General features: G+C 38.2%; 1 protein-coding gene and 1 pseudogene across 1 annotated transcript; both read right to left on the reverse strand.

Moving 5' to 3' along the window:
- LOC129401744 (olfactory receptor 6C2-like) lies at positions 1–5,228 on the reverse strand (annotated as a pseudogene).
- Positions 5,229–11,385: 6,157 nt separating this feature from the next.
- Positions 11,386–12,339, reverse strand: LOC101540347 (olfactory receptor 6C2-like). Its single transcript, XM_004601898.2, has one exon. The coding sequence runs from the start codon at positions 12,337–12,339 to the stop codon at positions 11,386–11,388; it is 954 nt and encodes a 317-aa protein (XP_004601955.2).
- Between the last annotated feature and the right edge of the window lie 11,937 nt (positions 12,340–24,276).

The following is a 24,276-nucleotide window of genomic DNA, read 5'->3' on the forward strand; positions in this document are numbered from 1 at the left end:
TCATGTTTTAAAGAATGACACAATTCTTTTGATGGCATCATTGAAAGCTTGTTTTACTTGCTTGTTTCTCAAAGTGTAAATAAAAGGGTTCAGCATAGGAGCAATGGAAGGGGTGAGCACTGCTACACCTTTATTTATAGCCACTGATTGTTTCACAGATGGTTTAATATAGATGAAAATACAGCTACCATAGGTTATGGAGACCACAATCATGTGGGATAAACACGTTGAAAAGGCCTTTTTACTTTGTTGGGCAGAGGGAATCGTAGAATGGTCTTGATGATGTGTACATAGGATGGAATTATATATACAAGAGTCATGATAAAGATCAAGACGGCACAGACCATAATCACCCGTTCTATGAGCCATGTTTCTGAGCATGTGATCTTCAGGAGTGGGGGTGTATCACAAAAAAAATGATCAATGACAGTAGAGTCACAGAATTCCAGATTTAGGCCCATGCTAAGAGGAGTGAATATGATCAACAAGCCAGCTATCCAGTACCACAGGATGAATTTTCTACAGACTCTTTGGTTCATGATGGTCGCATAGTGCAGTGGCTTGCAGATGGCTACATACTGGTCATAAGACATGGCAGCGAGAAGAAAATAATCTATAGTAGCAAAGAGATCAGTTAAAAAAAAATTTGAGCTGCACAACTGTCATGTGATATTTTCTTGTCACCTGTGGAGATATTGTACAAATACCTGGGAATACAGGCAGATGTAAAGGAGATTTCTAAAAGGGAGAAATCACGAACCACGAAATCCCATTGATTGTCGAGTTGCTCGAGCGGTCTCAGTAACCTCTACATTCATCCTATCCCTGAGATCTTAGAAGCCTCACTCTTGGCCTTCTCAACGATGCCATATTGGAGGCTTTTTCAGGGTCAGGGTAATGAGATTCAGCTGGTTACTGGCTTTGGCATAAGGATACACCCGGGAAGCTTGCGAGGCTGTCCCATGTGGGCAGGAAACTCTCAGTAGCTTGCTAGTTTCTACCAGATGGAAAGGTAGGGTATAAGATATAAGGGTATAAGGGTATAAGCTTCTGGGAGCTTGCTTTTAAGTCTCTGGATGTTGGCCGTTGATGGGATTACACATACCTGGGTTCCTCTGCCGGTACCTTCATGCATGAAGCCTGTCTGAACGTGTGGAGAGGGGCCTTGAGCATGGCTGTAGCTAGGTTCCGGTGGTCTTCGGCCACCGGGAGCTCTGCCCGGGGCGGGGAGGGAAGCTGGAGCCCATCCCGTCTGAGGGGCCCTGGGGAAGACAGCCAGGTGTGTGGGCAAGAGACTCTGAAATATTGTAGGAAATTTTATAATAGGAAATAGGAAATAGGAAAAAATAGGAAATAGAAATAGAAAAAAAATTTCCTATTGTAGGAAATATTGTAGGGAGAAATATTGTAGGAAAAAGTAAATGGCAGTTTTAAGGTGAGAGTCAATGAATGTAAGGATGATGATGGTCAAGTTTCCAGTCACACTCAGCATATAGGTGATAAATAGAAAAGGAAAAGCTACAATTTTCAGTTCCGGATCTTCAGTCAGCCCCATCAGAATAAAAGTTGGTTTTGTATGGTTTCTCGTTGTTGACTTCTGACTTCTGTTTATTCAACATCTGTAGCTGACCTGAGGAGAGTGATGTTAACATCACATAGTAAGTATTGGGTGCTCACAAATTATGGAAAACCATTAAAAAAATGATAGCACAGCGGGTAGGGCATTTGCCTTGCACGTGGCTGACCCGGGTTCGCATCTCAGCATCCTATATGATCCCCTGAGCACCGCCAGGAGTAATTCCTGAGTGCAGAGCCAGGAGTAACCACTGTGTGTAGCCGGGTGTGACCCAGAAGGCAAAAACAAAATAAAACAAAAAACACCAGAAACTAAAAGAAAAAAGTGTGACTACATCAAATTATAGAGCCTCTGCACAGCAAAAGAGACATGGGCTAACCTAGAAGACTTCCAGCTGAATGGGAGATATTTTCCCTCAGTACATCAGATATATGGTTCATATTCAAGTATATGTAAAGTATTCACAAAGATTAGCCGTAAAAATCCAAAATATTATCCAAAATATGGGGAGAGGAAATATATAGAAACCTCTCTGAAGAAAACACAACGATGGCTAATAAGCATGTTAAAAAGTGCTTAGGAACACATTAATATATCAGGGATTTGAAATCAAGACTATTATGAGATATCATCTTGCATCAGTGAGAAGGGCATATATAAAAAAATCAGTGAACAGTCTTAGTTGGTAGGTATGTGATGAAAAATGAAAAAAAAAAAAGGAACTGTTATCAACTACTGTTGGAAATGTTACCTGATTAGTTCCAATGTTTCACAGGGTGGATATTTCTCAAAAAAATAAAAATAGAGCTGCTATATGACACAACAATTCCACTTCTTGATATCTACCCCCAGGACACAAAAACATTCATTCAAAGGACATAAAAACACCATTATTCATTGTAGCAGTTAACAGAATAACTAGAATATATTATCAACCAGGAGTCTCAGTGATGAATGAATAGATAATGAAGGTGTGGTATGTACGCACAACTGAATACTATGCAGAGACCTGGAAAGATGAAGTGAAGGAATTCACCGTAGACCTGGAAAGATGAAGTGAAGGAATTCACCGTAACTTGTACAGAATTTAAGGATAGCATATTTTTGTTTTGTTCTTTACTATTATGATGATTATTATGATTTTGGGGCTACACTCAGAAGTTTTCAGGGAATACTCTTGCCTCTGCTCCAAGGGATCACTCCTGGTGGGGCTTGAAACCCATATGTGGTGCAAGGAGTCAAACCCAAGTCAGCCCCTTCAAGGCAATGCCCAACTCTCTGTATAATCACTCAGGCTCAGGATTTTATGTAAAGTGAAGTATGTAAGAAAAAAAAAGATAGACAAATTAGGAAATGAGCTCAGTCAAATGAGCTCAGTTGTTTATGGTATATACATAATAAGACAAGGAAATGCCAGGTATCAATGGGAGGGAATCTTAGGGAATTCTTTGGCTCTAGATTATAGGAATTAGAAGAGGAAAGAAAAAATGCTTTATGTAGTATATTTTTAAATCTGAGTTTAAAATATACAAAGGAAATTTTGACAGCAATTATTTTAATTTAATTAAATCTTTTGTTGAAAAATATTAATAATTTGTAGAATTACATACACACAGAAACATTCAGAATTAATTTGATTGTGTATGCTTCAGTGGTTGAAAAATAACATGTAAATTATATAATTAAAATAATGAGTTTTACAAACAGAAAAATATAATGTTATTGCAATTTTTTTTATTATTCTATAGTAGTATATTTTGGCAATTTAAAGAGTTATTGAAAGGTTTAATTACTTTATACCATATAACAACATAACTTCTTTTACTGGAGTCATAGCACAGCGGGTAGGGCGTTTGCCTTGCCCGATGGCCTACCCGGGTTTGATTCCTCTGCCCCTCTGGGAGAGCCCGGCAAGCTACTGAGAGTATCTCTCCCACAAGGCAGAGCCTGGCGAGCTACCTGTGGCGTATTCAACATGCCAAAAACAGTAACAACCAGTCTCAAAATGGAGATGTTACTGGTGCCCGCTCGAGCAAATCAGTGAGCAATGGGATGACAGTGATACAGTGATTTTGATGTGCACATTGGATTGGAATTAGTAATTTTACTGCTAACTTAAACATAAACTTTAAAGGCAAAGCATAAATTTCTTGAATACTTTCATGTTGTCTGCTGTTTTGGTATAGAACACAGACATATTATTTATTTTAAGAAATTGTTTCTTGGACCAAGAAATATATTGGAGTCCAGGAACCCTTTCAGAGATTCTTGAATCACCTGCAGTTCACTGTGAGGCTCAGAGGAGGCAGGGCTGCTCTAGCTGTAGGGTACCCTGGATTACCTGGGCCTCACCATTGATTCTTCAGACACAATGAAAAATAACATTTTGATGAGAAATTTGTTATTTAGAATGTTAAGATATGTTGAGTATGACAATTATAGAATTATATAAAATTGTATAAAGTGATCACAATCATTTTTACTTGTATTACGGTACCAATGTAATTAAGAACAGAAAACTCAGATTTTTTTTTGTTTTTTTTTTGCTTTTTGGGTCACACCCAGCGATGCACAGGCGTCACTCCTGGCTTTGCACTCAGGAACTACCCCTGGTGGTGCTCAGGGGACCATATGGGATGCTGGGAATCGAACCCAGGTTGGCTGCTTGCAAGGCAAATGCCCTACCCACTGTGCTATCACTCCAGCCCCGAAAACTCAGATTTAAAATACTAATTACTTTGTCTATTTTTAGCACTCAGTTTTTGTTTAATGTGATCATTTACAGCTATTGTTGTCATAATCAAGGGATATTCCTCATGACCTTTAATATCTGCATTACAAACCACAATGCCCAAAAGGAGAGAGAGAGAGAGAGAGAGAGAGAGAGAGAGAGAGAGAGAGAGAGAGAGAGAGAGAGAGAGAGAGAGAGAAAGAGAGAGAGAGAAAGAGAAAGAGAAAGAGAAAGAGAGAGAGAGAGAAAGAGAGAGAAAGAGAGAGAAGAGAGAGAGAGAGAGAGAGAGAGAGAGAGAGAGAGAGAGAGAGAGAGAGAGAGAGAGAGAGAGAGAGAGCGTCTGCCATAGAGACAGGCTAGGAGCTGGGATGATGGGAAGGAAACTGGGGACACTGATGTTGGGAAATGTGCTCTGGTAGAAGATGGGTGTTGGAACACAGTACAACTGAACCCTAATCATGAAAAGCTTTGTAAGGACCTATCTCACAGTGATTCAAGAAAAGAAAAGAAAAGAAAAGAAAAGAAATGTCGCGCGCCGCTTCGTCCAGCGAAGAAACACGCAACTCGGAGATCCTTTTGGCTGCGATTTATTCAGGAACTTTCTCATGCGTTAGAGAAGAAATCAGGAACGGGGACGAGGAGGAAGGAGGAAAGGGGACGCATGAGGGAGAACCGACTAGCTAGGTGACTTCCCCCCTTATATACTTCTCCCTGCCTGTTTGCCCTCAAGTATCTGCAGCTGATAAACCAGCCATAACTTGTGAGCGTGACAAGACATCCTGATTCCCCATCAGGTGTTGTTCACGAAGCACGGTGCAACCAACAAGAAACAGGTGTTCACGAAGCACGGTTCCATGGAGACTCTCCACAAAGAAAAGAAAAGGAAATGCTAATCACATACTTCAAGCACTGTTGTTTCATTGCGATTTAGTTTTGTCATCCATCAAGAAGTGTCAAGGTAGTGGTATCCTTTCTATATTTCTTTAAAATTTTGATTTTATATGAAAATCTTGAAAAGTATATGAAACTAGAAAGTGCCATCTAGTTGCGAATTAATATATAATTACTAATAAATATATTTTATGTTCTAATTTAGTGTTAATTTTCCTATTGTAATTTACCACTAATTCATTCTACACAATATTGTAATTATAATTTCTCCAATAATCGAATGAGATATTTTATGCCAAAGTTTTCCACATATTCCTATAGGAGGAAGTATAAGATATTTCTATATAATTTGTACATATGATTGTATACTTCACCATATTCTCATAATAACTTAAAAAATAACTTAACTTGACCTTCTTTCTTTCCCCTTTTTGTGATAATTTTTGGGTATGTGTTTTTTTTTTTTTTTTTTTTTTTAAATTTATTTATTTTTAATTAGAGAATCACCGTGAGGGTACAGTTACAGATTTATACACTTTTGTGCTTATACTTCCCTCATACAAAGTTTGGAACCCATCCCTTCACCAGTGCCCGTTCTCCACCACCCGTAAACCCAGTGTCCCTCCCACCCTCCCCAATCCCATCTCCCCCCCACCCCACCCTGCCACTGTGGCAAGGCATTCCCTTCTGTTTTCTCTCTCTAATTAGCTGTTGTGGTTTGCAATAAAGGTGTTGAGTGGCCGCTGTGCTCAGTCTCTAGCCCTCATTCAGCCCACAACTCCCTTCCCCCACATGGCCTTCGACTACAATGTAGTTGGTGATCGCTTCTCTGGGTTGACCTTTCCCCGGAACGTGAGGCCAGCCTCGAAGCCATGGAGTCAACCTCCTGGTACTTATTTCTACAGTTCTTGGGTGTTAGTCTCCCACTCTGTTATTCTATATACCATAGATGAGTGCAATCTTTCTATGTCTGTCTCTCTCCTTCTGACTCATTTCACTCAGCATGAAACTTTTCATGCCCATCCACTTGACTACAAAATTCTTGACCTCCTTTTTTCTAACAGCTGCATAGTATTCCATTGTATAGATGTACCAAAGTTTCCTCAACCAGTCATCCGTTCTGGGGCATTCGGGTTTTTTCCAGATTCTGGCTATTGTAAACAGTGCTGCGATGAACATACATGTGCAGATGCCATTTCGATTGTACTTTTTTGCCTCTCTGGGATATATTCCCAGCAGTGGTATTGCTGGGTCAAATGGGAATTCAATATCTAATTTTTTGAGAGTCGTCCATATTGTTTTCCAGAAGGGCTGAACCAGTCGGCATTCCCACCAGCAGTGAAGAAGGGTCCCTTTCTCCCCACATCCTCTCCAACAGCGGTTGCTTTTGTTCTTTTGGATGTGTGCTAGTCTCTGTGGTGTGAGGTGGTATCTCAAAGTTGTTTTGATCTGCATCTCTCTGATGATTAGTGATGCAGAGCACTTTTTCATGTGCCTTTTGGCCATTCGTATTTCTTCCTTGGTAAAGTTTCTGTTCATTTCTTCGCCCCATTTTTTGATGGGGTTGGATGTTTTCTTCTTGTAGAGTTCAACCAGTGCTTTATATACCATTGATATCAACCCCTTATCTGATGGGTATTGTGTAAATATCCTTTCCCATTCTGTGGATAGTCTTTGTATTCTGGTCACTGTATCTCTTGCGGTGCAGAAGCTTTTAAGTTTAATGTAGTCCCATTTGTTGATCTCTGTTTTTACTAGATTGCTTAGTTCCGTGTCACGTTTGAAGATACCTTTATCTTCAATATCGTGGAGGGTTTCGCCGACCTTGTCTTCAATGTACCTTATGGTTTGTGGTCTAATGTTGAGGTCTTTAATCCATTTTGATCTGACTTTTGTGCATGGTGTCAGGTCAAGGTCTAAACCCATTTTTTTGCATGTGGTTGCACAACTGGACAACCACATGCAAAAAAACTTGGGTATGTGTTTTAATTAACTTTTGGAGTAGGGACCTCCTTACTGGCTTTGGGGGCCACCAGGGCACACCTGACAGTGCTTGCGACCTAAGGTCATTCAAGGTGTTGGGCATCAAACTCAGGGTCCTGTGAATGTTTGGTATATGCTCTAACTATTCCTTCCTTCCTTCCTTCCTTCCTTCCTTCCTTCCTTCCTTCCTTCCTTCCTTCCTTCCTTCCTTCCTTCCTTCCTTCCTTCCTTCCTTCCTTCCTTCCTTCCTTCCTTCCTTCCCTCCCTCCCTCCCTCCCTCCTTCCTTCCTTTTTTCCTTCCTTCCTTCCTTCCTTCCTTCCTTCCTTCCTTCCTTCCTTCCTTCCTTCCTTCCTTCCTTCCTTCCTTCCTTCCTTCCTTCCTTCCTTTTTTCCTTCCTTCCTTCCTTCCTTCCTTCCTTCCTTCCTTCCTTCCTTCCTTCCTTCCTTCCTTCCTTTTTTCCTTCCTTCCTTCCTTCCTTCCTTCCTTCCTTCCTTCCTTCCTTCCTTCCTTCCTTCCTTCCCTCCTTCCTTTCTTCCTTCCTTCCCTCCTTCCCTCCTTCCTTCCTTCCTTCCTTCCTTCCTTCCTTCCTTCCTTCCTTCCTTCCTTCCTTCCTTTTTTCCTTCCTTCCTTCCTTCCTTCCTTCCTTCCTTCCTTCCTTCCTTCCTTCCTTCCTTCCTTCCTTCCCTCCTTCCTTTCTTCCTTCCTTCCCTCCTTCCCTCCTTCCTTCCTTCCTTCCTTCCTTCCTTCCTTCCTTCCTTCCTTCCTTCCTTCCTTCCTTCCTTCCTTCCTTCCTTCCTTCCTTCCTTTTTTCCTTCCTTCCTTTCCTCCTGCCCGCCCGCCCTCCCTTCCTCCCTCCCTCCTTCCTTCCTTCCTTGCTCCCTTCCTTTTCTTCTTTTTATCCATCTGGCAGTGCTCAAAGCCTACTCCTGCTGCAGTGCTCAGGTTTCACTCCTGACAGTACTCAGGGGACTATATGTGGTACCATGGATCAAACCTGGTCCACTTTGTGTGAAATAAGCTCCTCATCTCCTGTACTATGTGGGCTCTGGGTCATATTCTCTTTAATAAATTATCTGTTTGGAGTAACTTAGCTTCTGCACTGTTTGTTCACCTATTTCTGTTCCCCCAAGGTCTATTTCCACTTGAGAAGCAAATATTTGGTCACTGTTTTTTTTTTTTTTTTTTTGTCACTGTGTTTTAGTTCAAGTATCTCTTTTAGAATCTAATAAAACTCTGATATATGGGCTGGGTGCCTTTCAGAACAAACACTCCTATTTTAACCACTATCTTTTTTTTTTTTGGCATTTCTGGTCACACCTGGAAATGTGCAGGGGTTACTCCTGGATTTGCACTCAGGAATTACTTCTGGCTGTGCTCAAGGGACCATATAGGATACTGGGAATAGAACCCAGGTCGACCGCATGCAAGGCAAACGCCCTACCTGCTGTTTTATTGCTCCAGCCCCTTTTTACCACTATCTTGATACAGAACATTGTTTTTAGATTAAAACAGTGATATTTGTAGGGTAAAGGGAAGGGAATTTTAGGTAGCACTCAGGGTCCCCTCAGTACCACTTAAATGGTGTTAGGTCTGATGGTTTATACATCACATCTCAGTGATCACTCCTGTGGGCTTGGGGATCCATACCTGATGCTGGGGATCAAATTCTGGTTAGCCATAGGCAAGGGAAGTGCCCTCCTTGTTGTAATATTCCTCCGGTCCCTGATTTTCTTATTGAACTAAAAAATTTTCACTTTTGGTGTTAGATGGTACAGAACACAAGGCATTTGCCTTGCGTGTGCCTGACCAGTGTGCCTGACCACATGATCCCTAGAACATCATGTGGTTCCCCAAGCCCATCATTGGGTGAGCCCAAATACCCCAGTATCCCACAAAAATTGCAAACAAATTTTTGCACTGTTATGAGCATAATAATTGTTAAATAACAAGAAAGGCTACTCAATTGTTTTTACTTTCATAACCTGTTCTACTGATTAATCATTTCTTTCCACCACTGTATTTAAACACTATGGCTTACAAAGTTCATGCTTTTAGGTATATAATATTCCTATGAATAAATGACATATTTCACTGTGTCATTTCACAAACTATCATGCTTTTTTCAATATTATGCTATTGATTATGCTTTGCTTTGACACTTGAATCACATATCCAGGGTTTTCTTTGTTTTATTTTTGTATTAAAATATATGTTGTTTAGGTAACATGATTACTACAGTATTAAAATGTATGGTATTAGAAGTTTAGATTAGAAGTTTATTTTGTTTTTGAACCATACCTAATGGTGGTTACGGTTTATACATGGTAATGTGCTCAGGGATCTCTTCTGACAGTGCTCAGGAGATCATAGGCAGTCCTGGGATAAAGACACTTATGAGTCTGTGCACATGGAAGAGACTGGCAAGCTCCCCGCGGTGTATTCGATATGCCAAATCCAGTAATAATAACAGGTCTCGTTCCCCTGACCCTGAAAGAGCCTCCAATCATTGGGAAAGACAAGTAAGAAGCAGCTGCTAAAATCTCAGGGTGGGACAAATGGATATGTTACTGGTGCCCACTTGAGCAAATCGATGAACAATAGGATGACAGTGATACAGTGATACAGTGATGAGTCTGTGCTAAGCAAGCACCTAGGTTTTAAAAAAATTCATAATGAGTATAGTTTTCAAAAAATATTTATTTTTGAAAGATAACAAATTTTAGGTGAGTAGTTATTTAATTTTTCTAAGTTTTTGTCTATTTCATAGTGTATGTATTTATTAACTTCCAATGCACAACAGGTAGGGAATTTGCCTTGCATGTGGCCACCCTGGGTTTGATTCCTCCGTCCCTCTTGGAGAGCCTGGCAAGCTACCAAGAGTATCCTGCCCCGCCCACACGACAGAGTCTGGCAAGCTAGCCATGGTGTAATCAATTTGCCAAAAAACAATAACAAGTCTCACAATGGAGACGTTACTGTTGCTGCTCGAGCAAATTGATGAACAATTGGATGACAGTGATGAAGTGCAACTTTCAGTGAGGTACATTTGGTATACAAATTATTTCTTTGCAGTATTAGAAGATTATTTTTATACAATCTGAATTGTAAAACTTGCTTTTCAGCAGTGGAACATCAAAATGCCTCCTACCACTTGAATTATAATCCCAGGAGAAGATAGAAAACCTTCTTTTATGAAAGGGCGCAGTTACTACTCCCAAAGGAATTCACACTTATAATGCTGAATTTTGATTTATTCTATCATTTTCCTGTGCTTTCATTCATTGAATAATGACACATCTTTCTGGCTTACTATGGAAATGTAAACTCAAACCTCTGTAACCTGTAATTTAGAAAGTTGTACTTTCTGCCCTTTATTCTTTGCTTTACTGGGAATCTATTGGTCATAGAGTACATGATCTTTCTTCATTTATGACTTTTTTATGTATCTCTAAAATTTTGTAACTCATCACATGTTAACTTTTACTCTTAGTCATATAGTTTTTGCTTTTTGTTTTGTTTTGGGGCCACACCTGGTGGTACTCAGGACCTGAGTTGCTTAGTATTCCGTAGCTGAGTACTTCTAGTTATGTGCTGTGGTCACTCCTGGCAAGATTTGGGCAACCATATCTGGTCCTGAGGATCAAACACAGGATGGTAGTGTGCCAGGCAAACACCCTACCTGTGGTACTCTCTTGCTCTGTTCAGCTGCATATTTAGAAGAATATTTGTAAGATATTTTCCAGATTACCTTTGCACATTAAATACATTTTCCTAGAAAATTAAAATTAGCATTCTCTTTCCTTACAGTTACTTTTTATATTGTTACAAAATAATCTCATATTCTTTCAACGTTTTTAAGCATATTTCAATTTTTACCTATCTTCATATTTTATGCATAGTTGACTCAGTAATCAGCAGTTTTATGCAATACACTAGAATAGTTTTTCTATATCAGTAAATTTAATTTCATGGGATTATATTTATCTATGAAAGAATTTGTGAGATTACTTACTGATCATACTCTTTGTTGAGACATGTTCATTATTCTTGCAGAGTAAGAAATGAAGTAAAAACCAAAGTAAAGGAATGAGCTAAATAAGGTCATAGCATAAATAAATCTAAGTAGGAGTTTAGAAATAGAACAATATTTATGTTTAAAGGTACAGTATAAGCTTCAATGCAAGATTTAATAGTCATTCATCTTTACTTATGACTGCTATTTTCCCTTTTTAATAATGGTGCAATTCTTTTTATTGTGTCATTGAAGGCTTTCTTCACTTGCTTATTTCTAAGCGTATAAATAAATGGATTTAGCATAGGTGAAATGGAAGAAATGAGCAATGAAACCACCTTATTAATTGTCACATTGTCCTTTGCGGTAGGATTCATGTAGATGAAGATACAACTGCCATAGGTGAGGGAAACCACAATCATATGGGAAGAACAGGTAGAAAAGGCCTTTTTTCTTTGCTGGGCAGATGGAAATCTTAATATTGTCTTGATAATATAAGTATAAGACAAAACGACACACATAAGGGTCAATAAGAGAGTCACCACTGCACAAAGTAAAACAGTTGTTTCCATGAGCCAGGTGTTTGAGCATGATATCTTTAGGAAGGGAGAAGCATCACAGAGAAAATGGTCAATGACATTTGAGTCACAGAATTTAAGCTTTAATACGAGAACAAGGGGGGCGCTTATGACCAACATTCCTGCCAACCAACAGCTAAAAACAAGACTCCTACAGATTCTACGGCTCATGATGGTCACATAATGCAGGGGTTTGCAGATGGCCACATAGCGGTCGTAGGACATGGAAGCCAGAAGATAAAATTCTGTTACTGCAAAGAGGTCAGCAAAAACCATTTCAGTGATACAAGCACTATAGGTAATGACTCTGTCACCTGTTGCTATGCTATACAAGTATCTCGGAATACAGGCTGTTGTGAAGGAGATCTCTAATAAGGAGAAATTTTGTAAAAAATAGTACATGGGGGTTTTCAGGTGAGGATCCACAAAAGTGAGCACGATGATGGTCAGATTCCCTGTTACGCTTATCATGTAGTTGAGAAATAAAAAGAAAAAAATTGGAATTTGCAGTTCAGGATCATCTGTTAGTCCCAGTAGCACGAATGTTGTTATTGTGTAGTTTTTCATTACCGATGATTTTCAATCTGCATGTGAAATTATTCATAGATTACTCTTAAATTCTATTATTTGAAAAATGTAATTTGACAAGCTCTACTCAATCATGTTTTTTTTCTTTAAAATTATATGATGCAAATTATTAGAATAATCTGACAATTTTATATCCCTTGGGAGTATGGAAAGTGTAATTGCATTCATCCAAATCATTCTATTACCAGGGTAAAGTAAAAAAAAAATCACACAATTAAACCTATTCTTTTGACTTTTGATTAGATATTTTTCCTCTTCAAAATGATATTATATTAAATGTACTCTATACATTGAATTGTCTTTTCCATATTCCCTTGGTATTTTTTATGCACATTAATGCTTCTGTATTTCTATTTCTATAATCACTGGAAAATTATAGTAGTGTCTTAGCTATTTTTAAAAACTATAAGTGATTTTTATTAAGTCACATTGTAAAGGATCTTTACTTCTGTGACAAAAATTTTAACTGCCATCTCTGATCTTTTATAAGAAATATTGGTTTGGTGTTTTTTGTTTACTTCATCACTATTATTTATTAAACAAAATGCTAAAACATGGAATATTTGAATCTCCTTCTCCAAAAATAATTTCATACTAATTGCCCCATGTGAACTCAGTACAAGGAAAGAATTTATTACTACAGTGTGTTACTTGCATTCTTTTAAAGCCAATCCATTTCTCACTACTATCAATCCCAAATCAGTGGTTGAAATGTTCTCATGAAACTCGAGTTGATTTTTGTGTGGTAAATTATACTTTAATTATTTATAACATTTTGTTCATAGCATAAGAGCTCTATACTTGATGGTTTAATCAATTCATACTACTAAACAGAGTGAATAGTAAAAATTCAATCTACAAGAGCGGTAGATTGAATTTCTATCTACAAGAGAGGTGCTTCCCTATGTTCATGGTTTGGCAGGCAACTATAAAGAAGATTGGAAAGTTGCACAATATATAATTTGATTAAAGTTAGAAGCAGTAGAGAAAAATTGCTTTACTCTACTGATCTCTTTACCCATCGGTTCTCTTTATTTCTCATGTGATATATATTTGTATACATATATTTGTTGTATATGTATATACATATACTGTTAATCTTGGCTTAAGAAATTTTAGGCACTAGTTGAAGCAAAAAATTTTTTCTATAATACATTGCAAAGTGTGACATCACCAAATTTAATAAACTATTTGACAATAATACACAACCAAGGGATTTCTGTTTGTCTATTAAGAAATACTTGGACAGAGAGTTGAAATGAATGATGTTACAGATCTGGGTGATGAAGAAGAAATAGACAAACAGTGGATAGTTTAATTTTCCAAACTGAAATTGCTTATATAATTTGTGGATATTTATTATTTTAATATTCTCCACCTATGTAATATTAATAAACATTTGGAAATTTTATAAAAGATAAAATTATTAAAAATATTTAACTTGCGGTTTATTTTTCCCTGGTAAAATTATGGCTAATAATTTACAAAGAGAAATGTTACTAAAACTGCAAACCTCATCATACTTACTCTTTTGCCAGTCAATCATATAGGTGATAAATAGAAAAGTAAAAGTACAATTTTCAGTTACGGATCTCCAGTCAGTTCTGGCAGAATAACAGTAGGTTTTGTATGGCTTCTCATTGTTGACTTCTGACTTCTGTTTATTCAACACCTGTAGCTGACCTGAGGAGAGAGATGTTAACATCACATAGTAAGTATTGAGTGCTCAACAAATTATGGAAAACCATTTAAAAAAACAGAAACAAAAAGAAACAAGTGTGACTACATCAAAGTATAGAACCTCTGCATGGCAAAAGAGACATGGGCTAACCTGGAAGACTCCCAGCTGAATGGGAGACAATATTTGCCCTCAGTACATCAGACATATGGTTCATATTCAATTATATGTAAAATTCACAAAGATTAGCCATAAAAATCCAAAATATTATCCAAAAAATGGGGAGAGGAAATATATAGAAACCTCTCTGAAGAAAACAGAACGATGGTTAATAAGCATATTAAAAAATGATTAGGAACACAATAATATATCAGGGATTTGAAATCTCATCTACAATGAGATATCATCTTGCACCAGTGAGAAGGGTATATATGAAAAATCAGTGAACAATCTTTGTTGGTAGGTATGTGATGAAAAATGAAAAAAAAAGGAACTGTTATCAACTACTGTTGGAAATGTTATCTGATTAGTTTCAATGTTTCATAGTGTGGATATTTCTCAGAAAAATTAAATAGAGCTGCTATCTGACACAACAATTCCACTTCTTGATATCTACCCCCAGGACACAAAAACATTCATTCAAAGGACATAAAAACACCATTATTCATTGTAGCAGTTAACAGAGTAACTAGAATATATTATCACCAGGAGTCTCAGTGGTGAATGAATAGATAATGAAGGTGTGGTATGTACGCACAACTGAATACTATGCAGAGACCTGGAAAGATGAAGTGAAGGAATTCACTGTAACTTGGATAGAATTTAAGGATATCATATTTTTGTTTTGTTCTTTATTATTATAATGATGATGATGATGATGATGATGATGATGATGATGATGATGATGATGATTGTGATGATGGTTTTGGGGAAGTTTTGGGGGAATACTCTTGCCTCTGCTCCAAGGGATCACTCCTGGTGGGGCTTAAAAACTGTTTGTGGTGCAAGGAATCAAACCCAAGTCAGCCTCATGCAAGGCAATGCCCAACTCTCTGTATAATCATTCAGGCTTAGGATTTTATGTGAACTGAAGTATTTAAAAAAAAAGATAGACAAATTAGGAAGTAAGCTCAGTCAAATGAGCTCAGTTGTTTATGGTATATACATAATAGGACAAGGAAATGCAAGCTATCAATGGGAGAGAATCTTAGGGAATTCTTTGGCTCTAGATTATAGGAATTAGAAGAGGAAAGAAAAAATGTTTTTATGTAGTATATTTTAAAATCTGAGTTTAAAATTTCCAAAAGAAGTTTTGACAGCAATTATTTTAATTGAATTAAATTTTTTAATTGTTGAAAAATATTAAATAATAATTTGTAGAATTACAGACATACAGACATTCAGAATTAACTTGATTCAGCATGCTTCAGTGGTTGAAAAATAACATGTAATTGTATAATTAAAATAATGAGCAATACAAACAGAATAATATAATGTCATTGCAATTTTTTTATTATTCCATAATAGTGTATTTTGGCAATTTAAAGAATTATTGAAAGGTCTAATTACTTTATACCATATAACAACATAACTTCTTTTACTGGAGCGATAGCACAGTGGGTAGGGCTTTTGCCTTGGACATGGCCGACCCGGGTTCGATTCCTCTGCCCCTCTCGGAGAGCCTGGCAAACTACTCAGAGCATTAATAACTTAAAAAATAACTTACCTTGATATATTTTTTTTCTCTTTGGGTCACATCTGGCAAGCACGGGGGTTACTCCTGGCTCATGCACTCAGGAATTACTCCTGGCGGTGTTCAGAGAGCCATATGGGATGCTGGGAGATATTCTTTTCTTCTTTTTTTGTGTGATAATTTTTGGGTATGTGTTTTATTTTACTTTTGGAGTAGGAACCTCCTTACTGGCTCTGGGCACCAGGGCTATACCCGACAGTTCTTGCAAGGTCATTCAAGGTGTTGGGGATCAAACTCAGGGTCCTGTGAATGTTTGGTATATGCTCTAACCACTCCTCCCTTCTTCCTTCCTTCCTCCCTTCTTTCCTTCCTTCCTTCCTTCCTTCCTTCCTTCCTTCCTTCCTTCCTTCCTTCCTTCCTTCCTTCCTTCCTTCCTTCCCTCCCACCCTCCCTCCTGCCCTCCCTCCCTTCTTCCTTCCTTTCCTTCCTTCCTTCCCTCCCACCCTCCCTCCTGCCCTCCCTCCCTTCTTCCTTCCTTTCCTTCTTTTTATCCATCTGGCAGTGCCCAAAGCTTACTCCTGCTGCAGTGCTCAGGTTTCACTCCTGACAGTACTCAGGGGACTATATGTGGTATCATGGATCAAACCTGGCCCACTTTGTGTGAAATAAGCTCCTCATCTCCTGTACTATCTGGGCTCTGGGCCATATTCACTTTAACAAATTATGTTTGGAGTAACTTACCTTCTGTGCTGTTTGTTCATTTGTCTCTGTTCCCCCAAGTCCTACTTCCACTTGAGAAGCAAATATTTGGTCACTGTGTTTTAGTTCAAGTTTCTCTTTTAGAATCTAATGAAACTCTGATATATATGGGCTGGGTGCCATTCAGAACAACCTCTATCACTCCTATTTTTACCACTATCTTTTTTTGGCATTATAGGTCACACCTGGAAATGCACAGGGGTTACTCCTGGCTTTGCACTGAGGAATTACTCCTAGCTGTGCTTGGGGGGCCATATGGGATGGTGGGAATAGAATCCTGGTCAACCGCGTGCAAGGCAAATGCCCTACTTGCTGTACTATCGCTCCAGCCCCTTTATACCACTATCTTGATAAAGAACAGTGTTTTGAGATTAAAACAGTGATATTTGTAGGGTAAAGGGAAGGGAATTTTAGGTAGCACTCAGGGTCCCCTCAGCACCACTTAAATGGTGTTAGGCCTGATGGCTTATACATCAGGTCTGAGAAGAGATACTGCTCATTCCTGGGGGTGTTGGGATCACCAGGGATAGACGTGGTTCACAGGTGGACTATCCAGTGCTAGAGGTCAGTATCAGGTGCTACTGTATGCCAGACATGCACTGCAGTGTTTTGAGATATCTGCTTCTGATATCTCAAGTTCACCCCTGAAGTAGTGGTTTTTAAATAGCACAATGTGTATAGGTAAGTAAAGCAGTTCCACAATGTTCAGAAATTTTGCTAACAAATAGTTAAAGTGAAAATTTTCATTTAAGTTATGTAGGTATATATTGTTCTATTTAACTTCCTAGTGTATTTTTCTATATTCCAATATTACAAATATTTTGACTTCTGTCTTTTTTTAAAATTTATTTATTTTTTAATTAGTGAATCACTTTGACTTCTGTCTTAATTTAAAACACCTTTATTTCCCTATAAGGAAGCTTTATATTGGAGAAGCATTACTATGATTATATGTCTTACCTTTACTCCTGATAAAGCTGTTCAATGATTTCTTTCTCTAACAGAGAATAAGTATATATCTACTAAAATTGTTTTTTCTTGATGACAGGGTAGTAAAACCAGAAACCAGAAACTCTTACTTTAAAGTTGTGTAATTATGTTATCTAAGAACTTGAGCAATAGCACAGTGGGTAGGGCGTTTGCCTTGCACGAGGCTGAACTGGGTTCGATTCCTCCATCCCTCTTGGAGAGCCCAACAACCTACCAAGAGTATCCCATTCGCACAGCAGATCCTGGCAAGCTATCCATGGCATATTCAATATGCCAAAAACAGGAACAAGTCTCACAATGGAGATGTTACTGGTGCCCACTCAAGCAAATTGATGAACAATGGGATAACAGTGCTACAGTGCTATGTTATCTAAGCATATTTTTTCAACTAATAGTTTTTTCTCAATTAACACATGCAAGTTAACACAAATGAAGCACTATACCAGTTCCATACATATACACACATATATGTGTAAATATACATGTATATGAATGTATATGCACATAAATATGTATGTGTATGTATATTGAAAAACATATATAACTGTACTCAGAACTTTACTCCTAAAAGGAGACCATATGTGGTATAGATTGAACTCGGTAGGCTGCACATAAGGGAAATGCCTTATCCCCTACACTATCTTTCACTTTGAATTTTCTTCTTTCTTTCTTTCTTTCTTTCTTTCTTTCTTTCTTTCTTTCTTTCTTTCTTTCTTTCTTTCTTTCTTTCTTTCTTTCTTTCTTTCTTTCTTTCTTTCTTTCTTTCTTTCTTTCTTTCTTTTTTTTTTTGCTTTTTGGGTCACACCTGGCAATGCACAGGGGTTACTCCTGGTTCTGCACTCAGGAATCACTCCTGGCAGTGCTCAGAGGACCATATGGGATGCTGGGAATCGAACCTGGGTCGACCTAGGCAAACGCCCTACCCGCTGTGCTATCGCTCCAGCCCCTGAATTTTCATTTTTGAAGTCGCATTTCAAACAAGCAAATTTTCTTAAAATTTATGCTTAAATTCCAATTACTTATGTAAACATTTGATATTGCTACATAATATCCCTTCCATAATATTCCTTGATATGTAGTAGTGTCAGTTCTGATATTATGTTAGTTCAAAATGTAAGTCTCACTACATTAAACTAAGAAGCTTCTACACCTCAAAAGAAATGGTGACCAAAGTAGAGACATCCCATGAAATGGGAAAAATTATTTACCTAATACCCATCAGACAAGTGGTTAATATCCAGGTACATAAGGCAGTGGTAGAACTTTATAAGAAAAAAAATCTCCAATCCCATCAAAAAATGGAGAGAAGAAATGAACAGAAACTTCCTCAAAAAATAAATACAAATGGCCAAAAGACACACGAAAAAATGGTGGAAATTGCTTGTTTTTACCCTTGGGAAATGCAAATCAAAATAACAACGAGATATTGACTTATAACAGCGATTGGCACACATTTAAAAGAACAAGAACAACCAGTGCTGGTGAGGAGAAAGGAACTCTCCTTCACTGTTGTAAGATTGCCAACTGTTCCAGCCTTTTTTGAAAACAATATAGACATGTCTCAAAAAACTAGAAATTGAGCTTCCATATGATCCAGCAATACCAGTTCTGGGAATATACTCTGGGGGCACAAAAAATACACAGTAGAAATGACATCTGCACTTGTATATTCATTGCAACACCATTCACAGTAGCCAGAATCTGGAAGCAATTGAGTGGCCGAGAACAGATGACTGGTTAAGGAAACCACGGTACATCTACACAATAGATACCATGCAGCTGTTAGAAAAGATGAAGCCATGAAATTTGCTTATGTGTGAATGGGCATGGAAAGTATTATGCTAAGTGAAATGAGCTCAAAAAGAGAGAGAGACAGACAGAATGATTGCACTTCTTTGTGGAATATAAAATAACATATAGTATGAGACTAACACCCAAGGAAAGGTGAGACAAAGGCCAGGAGTATCGGTCCATGGTTGGAAGCTTGTCTCAAGTGCTGGAGAAGGTCGTTGGGATAGAGAAGGGACAACTAAATCAATGATCACTTGGAGGGATCTCTTGTGATGGGAGCTGTGTGCTGAATGCAGGTAAAGGACCAAACAGGGTGGCCCCTTAGTATCTGTATTGCAAATTATAATGCCCCAAATGGAGAGAGAGAGAGATAGAGAGAGATAGAGATAGGTAGATAGAGAGAGAGAGAGAGAGAGAGAGAGAGAGAGAGAGAGAGAGAGAGAGAGAGAGAGAAAGAAGGAAACTGCCTGCCATAAAGGCAGGGGGTGGGGTGGAGTTGGGGTGGCGGGAGGGATATAGGGGACATTGGTGGTGGGAAAGCTACAGTGGTGGAGGAATGGGTGTTTGACCATTGTATGGCTGAAACTCAATCATGAAATCTTTGTAACTATATCTCACAGTGATTCAATATTTTTTTTAAATTTAAAAACAACCCCCCAACTCCACCCCAAAATGTAAGTGCCAGCAATGAGAATCATTCTGAAAGAAAGCTCATGGTTTGCTTGAGAGCTAGGGAGCTGTAATGGAGTGTACCCCTATATTACCATTTCAGAAGCTCCTACTGAAATGCCATGAAAGACCATTTCTTCAGCCTACCTCCTTCCCTGAGTCTGCTACTACCCAACATATGAAGCCTTGTGCTTTGTGGCAACAAAGTTGACCCCCCTACTTGTAGTGGTATTTAGTTATAAAATATTTTTCTCTATATATCAAATCTGTACTTTCATGTAATTCTGACATTATAATACAGAGGCTGAATAATAAATTATTTTTGATGACTTACTATTTATTTTTTTATCTAAAATATTTTAATAATTTAACATCAAAAGATATGAAACAACGTAGCTGAGCTAGCAATCTTTTCCAAAGAGCAGATTTTGATTCCTCGTGTTCATCAAAGATAACCTACTCAATATTTCATAAAAATGCTCTTATCAAAGACTAACCAAGGGTTAGACATCCTAAATGAACATTTCATGAACATCCATGCTTAAATTAAATCTGTTTTATACAGTCAGAGAAAACTATCTCTCAGAGACAAACATCACAGATTCTCACTACAGAGACTATAACTGAAAAAGCAGAATTGATCATACTTACACTAGTCTTCCCGGATGAGTTGTCAACCTACAGCGATTCTTATAAGTACCCATTTGAAAATGCAGTATATTAAAACTTGCACAAGAAGTTCTGCTCACTACTGATTGACTTCATGCCCTTAGTTACAGAAGTCTTCAGAGACGTGAGTTTCTATTTTCAATCAGTGACATCTTCCTCAAGATTGATATGTTATCATTGACCCAGAAACTGTTTTCCTTCACTCCATCACTGAAAATAAATGCTAGTACAAAGGAGCTTCTAGTCGTTTTGAAAAATTGAAGAAGTGAGAGAGAAAGAGGTCACAGAGAGAGAAGCTTTCCCAATTTCAAAATTGGTATCTATTATTTTGAGATCTACAATACAGTTAATAAGCCCCCAAATCCTTGGGAACCAGTTCAAAAATCACTAATGAGCTTTTTGTGTCATGGCCTTTGGGGAAGGATAAAAGTCTCATCACACTTAAGTGAGGAGGTAGGTATCCTTTAGGGAAAAGCGAAAGATTTAAGATTGTTTAAAAGATAATGGTAGGAAAACAATCAAGATCAGATTTTTTGAAGCATTTAAATTTCTTTTGATTGATTATCATAATATAGTTAAAATGTCATAGATATGGTTTTTAAATTTACTATTATTTTACTTATTTATTTATTTTTTGGGTTACGTTCAGGGGTGACGCTCAGGGGTGCTCAGGACTTGCTCCTGGCTCTGTGGCCAGGGATCACTACTGGCAGAGCTCTGAAGACTGGCAGACCATGCCAAGTGCTGAAGGATCCAATTTGTTTGGCTACATGCTGCTATTTTCATTTTCAAACTATGAATACTTGAACATTTTCAGGATTTTTTGACAAAATTAGAAATATGAGCAGAAGAACAAGAAAATAATTTTTTTTATTTATTTTTTTAAATTTTTTTATTGAGTCACCATGTGGAAAGTTACAAAGTTTTCAGGTTTAAATCTCAGTTATACAATGTTCGAATACCCATCCCTTCACCAGTGCTCATATTCCACCACCAAGAATCCCAGTATAGCTCCACCCCGCCCCCCCATACCCCTAACCCCCCCACGCCCCTAACCCCCCACCCTTAGCCCCCCCCCGTGTAACTAATAAATTTCACTTTACTTTCACTTTGATTGCATACAATATTTCAACAAAACTCACTATTATTGTTTGGAGAGTCTCTCCCCTAAAGTCAGACCTGCTGAAAAGGAAGCATTAGATAATTTGTTTTCCATTGCTGAGGATGAAGAGGTATGAGGTCGAGTGACCACACTTAGTGGCCTCTCAGTTTTGGGTTTCTGTAATTTAGTATTTTAGTAACTAAGTCCAGAGAGATATCTGCCAGAAGTTGCATCGTTGCCAACTTGTACTTCTCAGTTACATTATATTCCACATATGAGTGCAATCTTTCTATGTCTGTCTCTTTCTTTCTGACTCATTTCACTCAACATGATACTTTCCATGTTGATCCATTTATATGCAAATTTCATGACTTCATGTTTTCTGACAGCTACACAGTATTCCATTGTGTAGATGTACCAGAGTTTCTTTAACCAGTCATCTGTTTTGGGGCACTCTGTTTTTTTTCCAGATTCTGGCTATTGTAAACAGTGCTGCAATGAACATAGAAATACATATGCCATCTCTACTATACCGTTTTGCCTCTCCGGGATATATTCCTAGGAGTGGTATTGCTGGGTCAAATGGAAGCTCAATTTCTAATTTTTTGAGAATTGTCCATATTGTTTTCCAAAAGGGCTGAACCAGTCGGCATTCCCACCAGCAGTGAAGAAGAGTCCCTTTCTCCCCGCATCCACGCCAACACCGGTTGCTTTTGTTTTTTGGGATGTGGGCCAGTCTCTGTGGTGTGAGATGATATCTCTTGGTTGTTTTGATCTGCATTTCCCTGATGATTAGTGATGTGGAACATTTTCTCATGTGCCTCTGAGCCATTCGGATTTCTTCTTTAGGAAAGCTTCTGTTCATTTCATCACCCCATTTTTTGATCGGGTTGGCAGTTTTCTTCTTGTGGAGTTCAACCAGTGCATTCAGGAAATAAAAGAAGACATGAGGAAATGGAAAAATATCCCCTGCTCATGGATTGGAAGAATTAATATTGTCAAAATGGCAATTCTCCCCAAAGCATTGTACAAATTCAATGCGATCCCTATAGGGATACCCTTGTCATTCTTCAAAGAAATGGAGCAAGCGCTCCTGAAATTCATATGGAACAATAAGCCCCCACGAATAGCTAAAGCAATTCTTGGGAAAAAGAAAATGGGAGGAATCAACCTCCCCAATTTCCAACTCTACTACAAAGCGGTAGTCATTAAAACAGCTTGGTACTGGAACAAAGGCAGAGCCGCAGACCAATGGAACAGGGTTGAATACTCTGACACATCCCCCCAAATATATGACCATCTAATCTTTGATAAGGGATCAAAAAAGGCTAAGTGGAGCAAGGAAAGCATGTTTAACAAATTGTGCTGGCAAAACTGGACAGCTACATGCAAAAAAATGGGCTTAGACCTCCACCTATCACCTTGTACAAAAGTCAGATCAAAATGGATTAAGGACCTCAACATCAGACCAGAATTCCTAAGGTACATTGAAGACAAGGTCGGCAAAACCCTCCACGACATTGAAGCCAAAGGTATCTTCAAAGCTGACACGCCACTGGCCAAGCAAGTGAAAACAGAGATAAATGAATGGGACTATCTCAAACTAAGAAGCTTCTGCACCTCAAGAGAAACAGTGACCAAAGTACAAAGACAATTTACAGAATGGGAAAGGATATTTACGCAGTACCTATGCGATAAAGGGTTGATAACAAAAAAATAATTATTAAAATTTTATTTTTGTTTTGTATTTTGCATCATTTAATGGTGCTAGGATTCACTCCTGGTTCATCAGTGAGGGATCACTCCTGGGCAGAACTTGGGGGACCACGTCCCAGGGACAGAACCTAGTTCTGAGGTGTGCAAAGCAAGCCCCTTACCTTCTTTACTATGGCTCCATCTCCACTCCTCCTTCCCACCCGACTATATATATATATATATATATATATATATATATATATATATACTTGCTTTAGGTCACACCTAATGGTACTCAGAGCTTACTCCTATCTTTGTGCTCAGTGATAATCCCTGGCTACCTAAGGGGCCTATCTGAGGTGTTATGTACTGAACCCCGGTCAGCTGCATGCAAGGCAAGACTGTTGCCTATTGTAACTATCTGTCCAACTCCAAGAAAATAGTTTTAATTTCAAGTAACACTGATGTGTTATGTTGTATTTGGCTATAGATAAATAGGATTACCAAGGAAACTGAGACAGAAACTGGGGCTGCCTCCTCCCACCTCCCAGTCCTCCTGGAAGCCCTGGCAGTCATGTCCACAACCCAAAACCATCACCCAGTTAAAAATTTAATTCCAGCTGTACCAATGCATAAAAATTCTGGACTTCTTGGATTGTGCCTCTCTCTATAACACTGATAAACCCGTAGTTGCACACCAGATTGGAAGGGATGTAGCATAGCAGGCAAACAATCTTGATTAATAAGACATGGATACAGAAGGCTTAATATGTATCCTTTTTTAAGAAACAGCATCTTAATTATCTCTAATTCTTCAGGACTTAATGTCTCCATGGTGAGATGTAACAATTTACACTAATATTCTTCTAA

Source organism: Sorex araneus, chromosome 2 (assembly GCF_027595985.1).
Source record: "Sorex araneus isolate mSorAra2 chromosome 2, mSorAra2.pri, whole genome shotgun sequence".
Classification (NCBI taxonomy): Eukaryota; Metazoa; Chordata; class Mammalia; order Eulipotyphla; family Soricidae; genus Sorex; species Sorex araneus.

Coding starts and splice junctions, on each gene's coding strand:
- LOC101540347 (XM_004601898.2), bottom strand. CDS start 12,339: ATGAAAAACTACACAATAACAACATTCGTGCTACTGGGACTAACAGAT.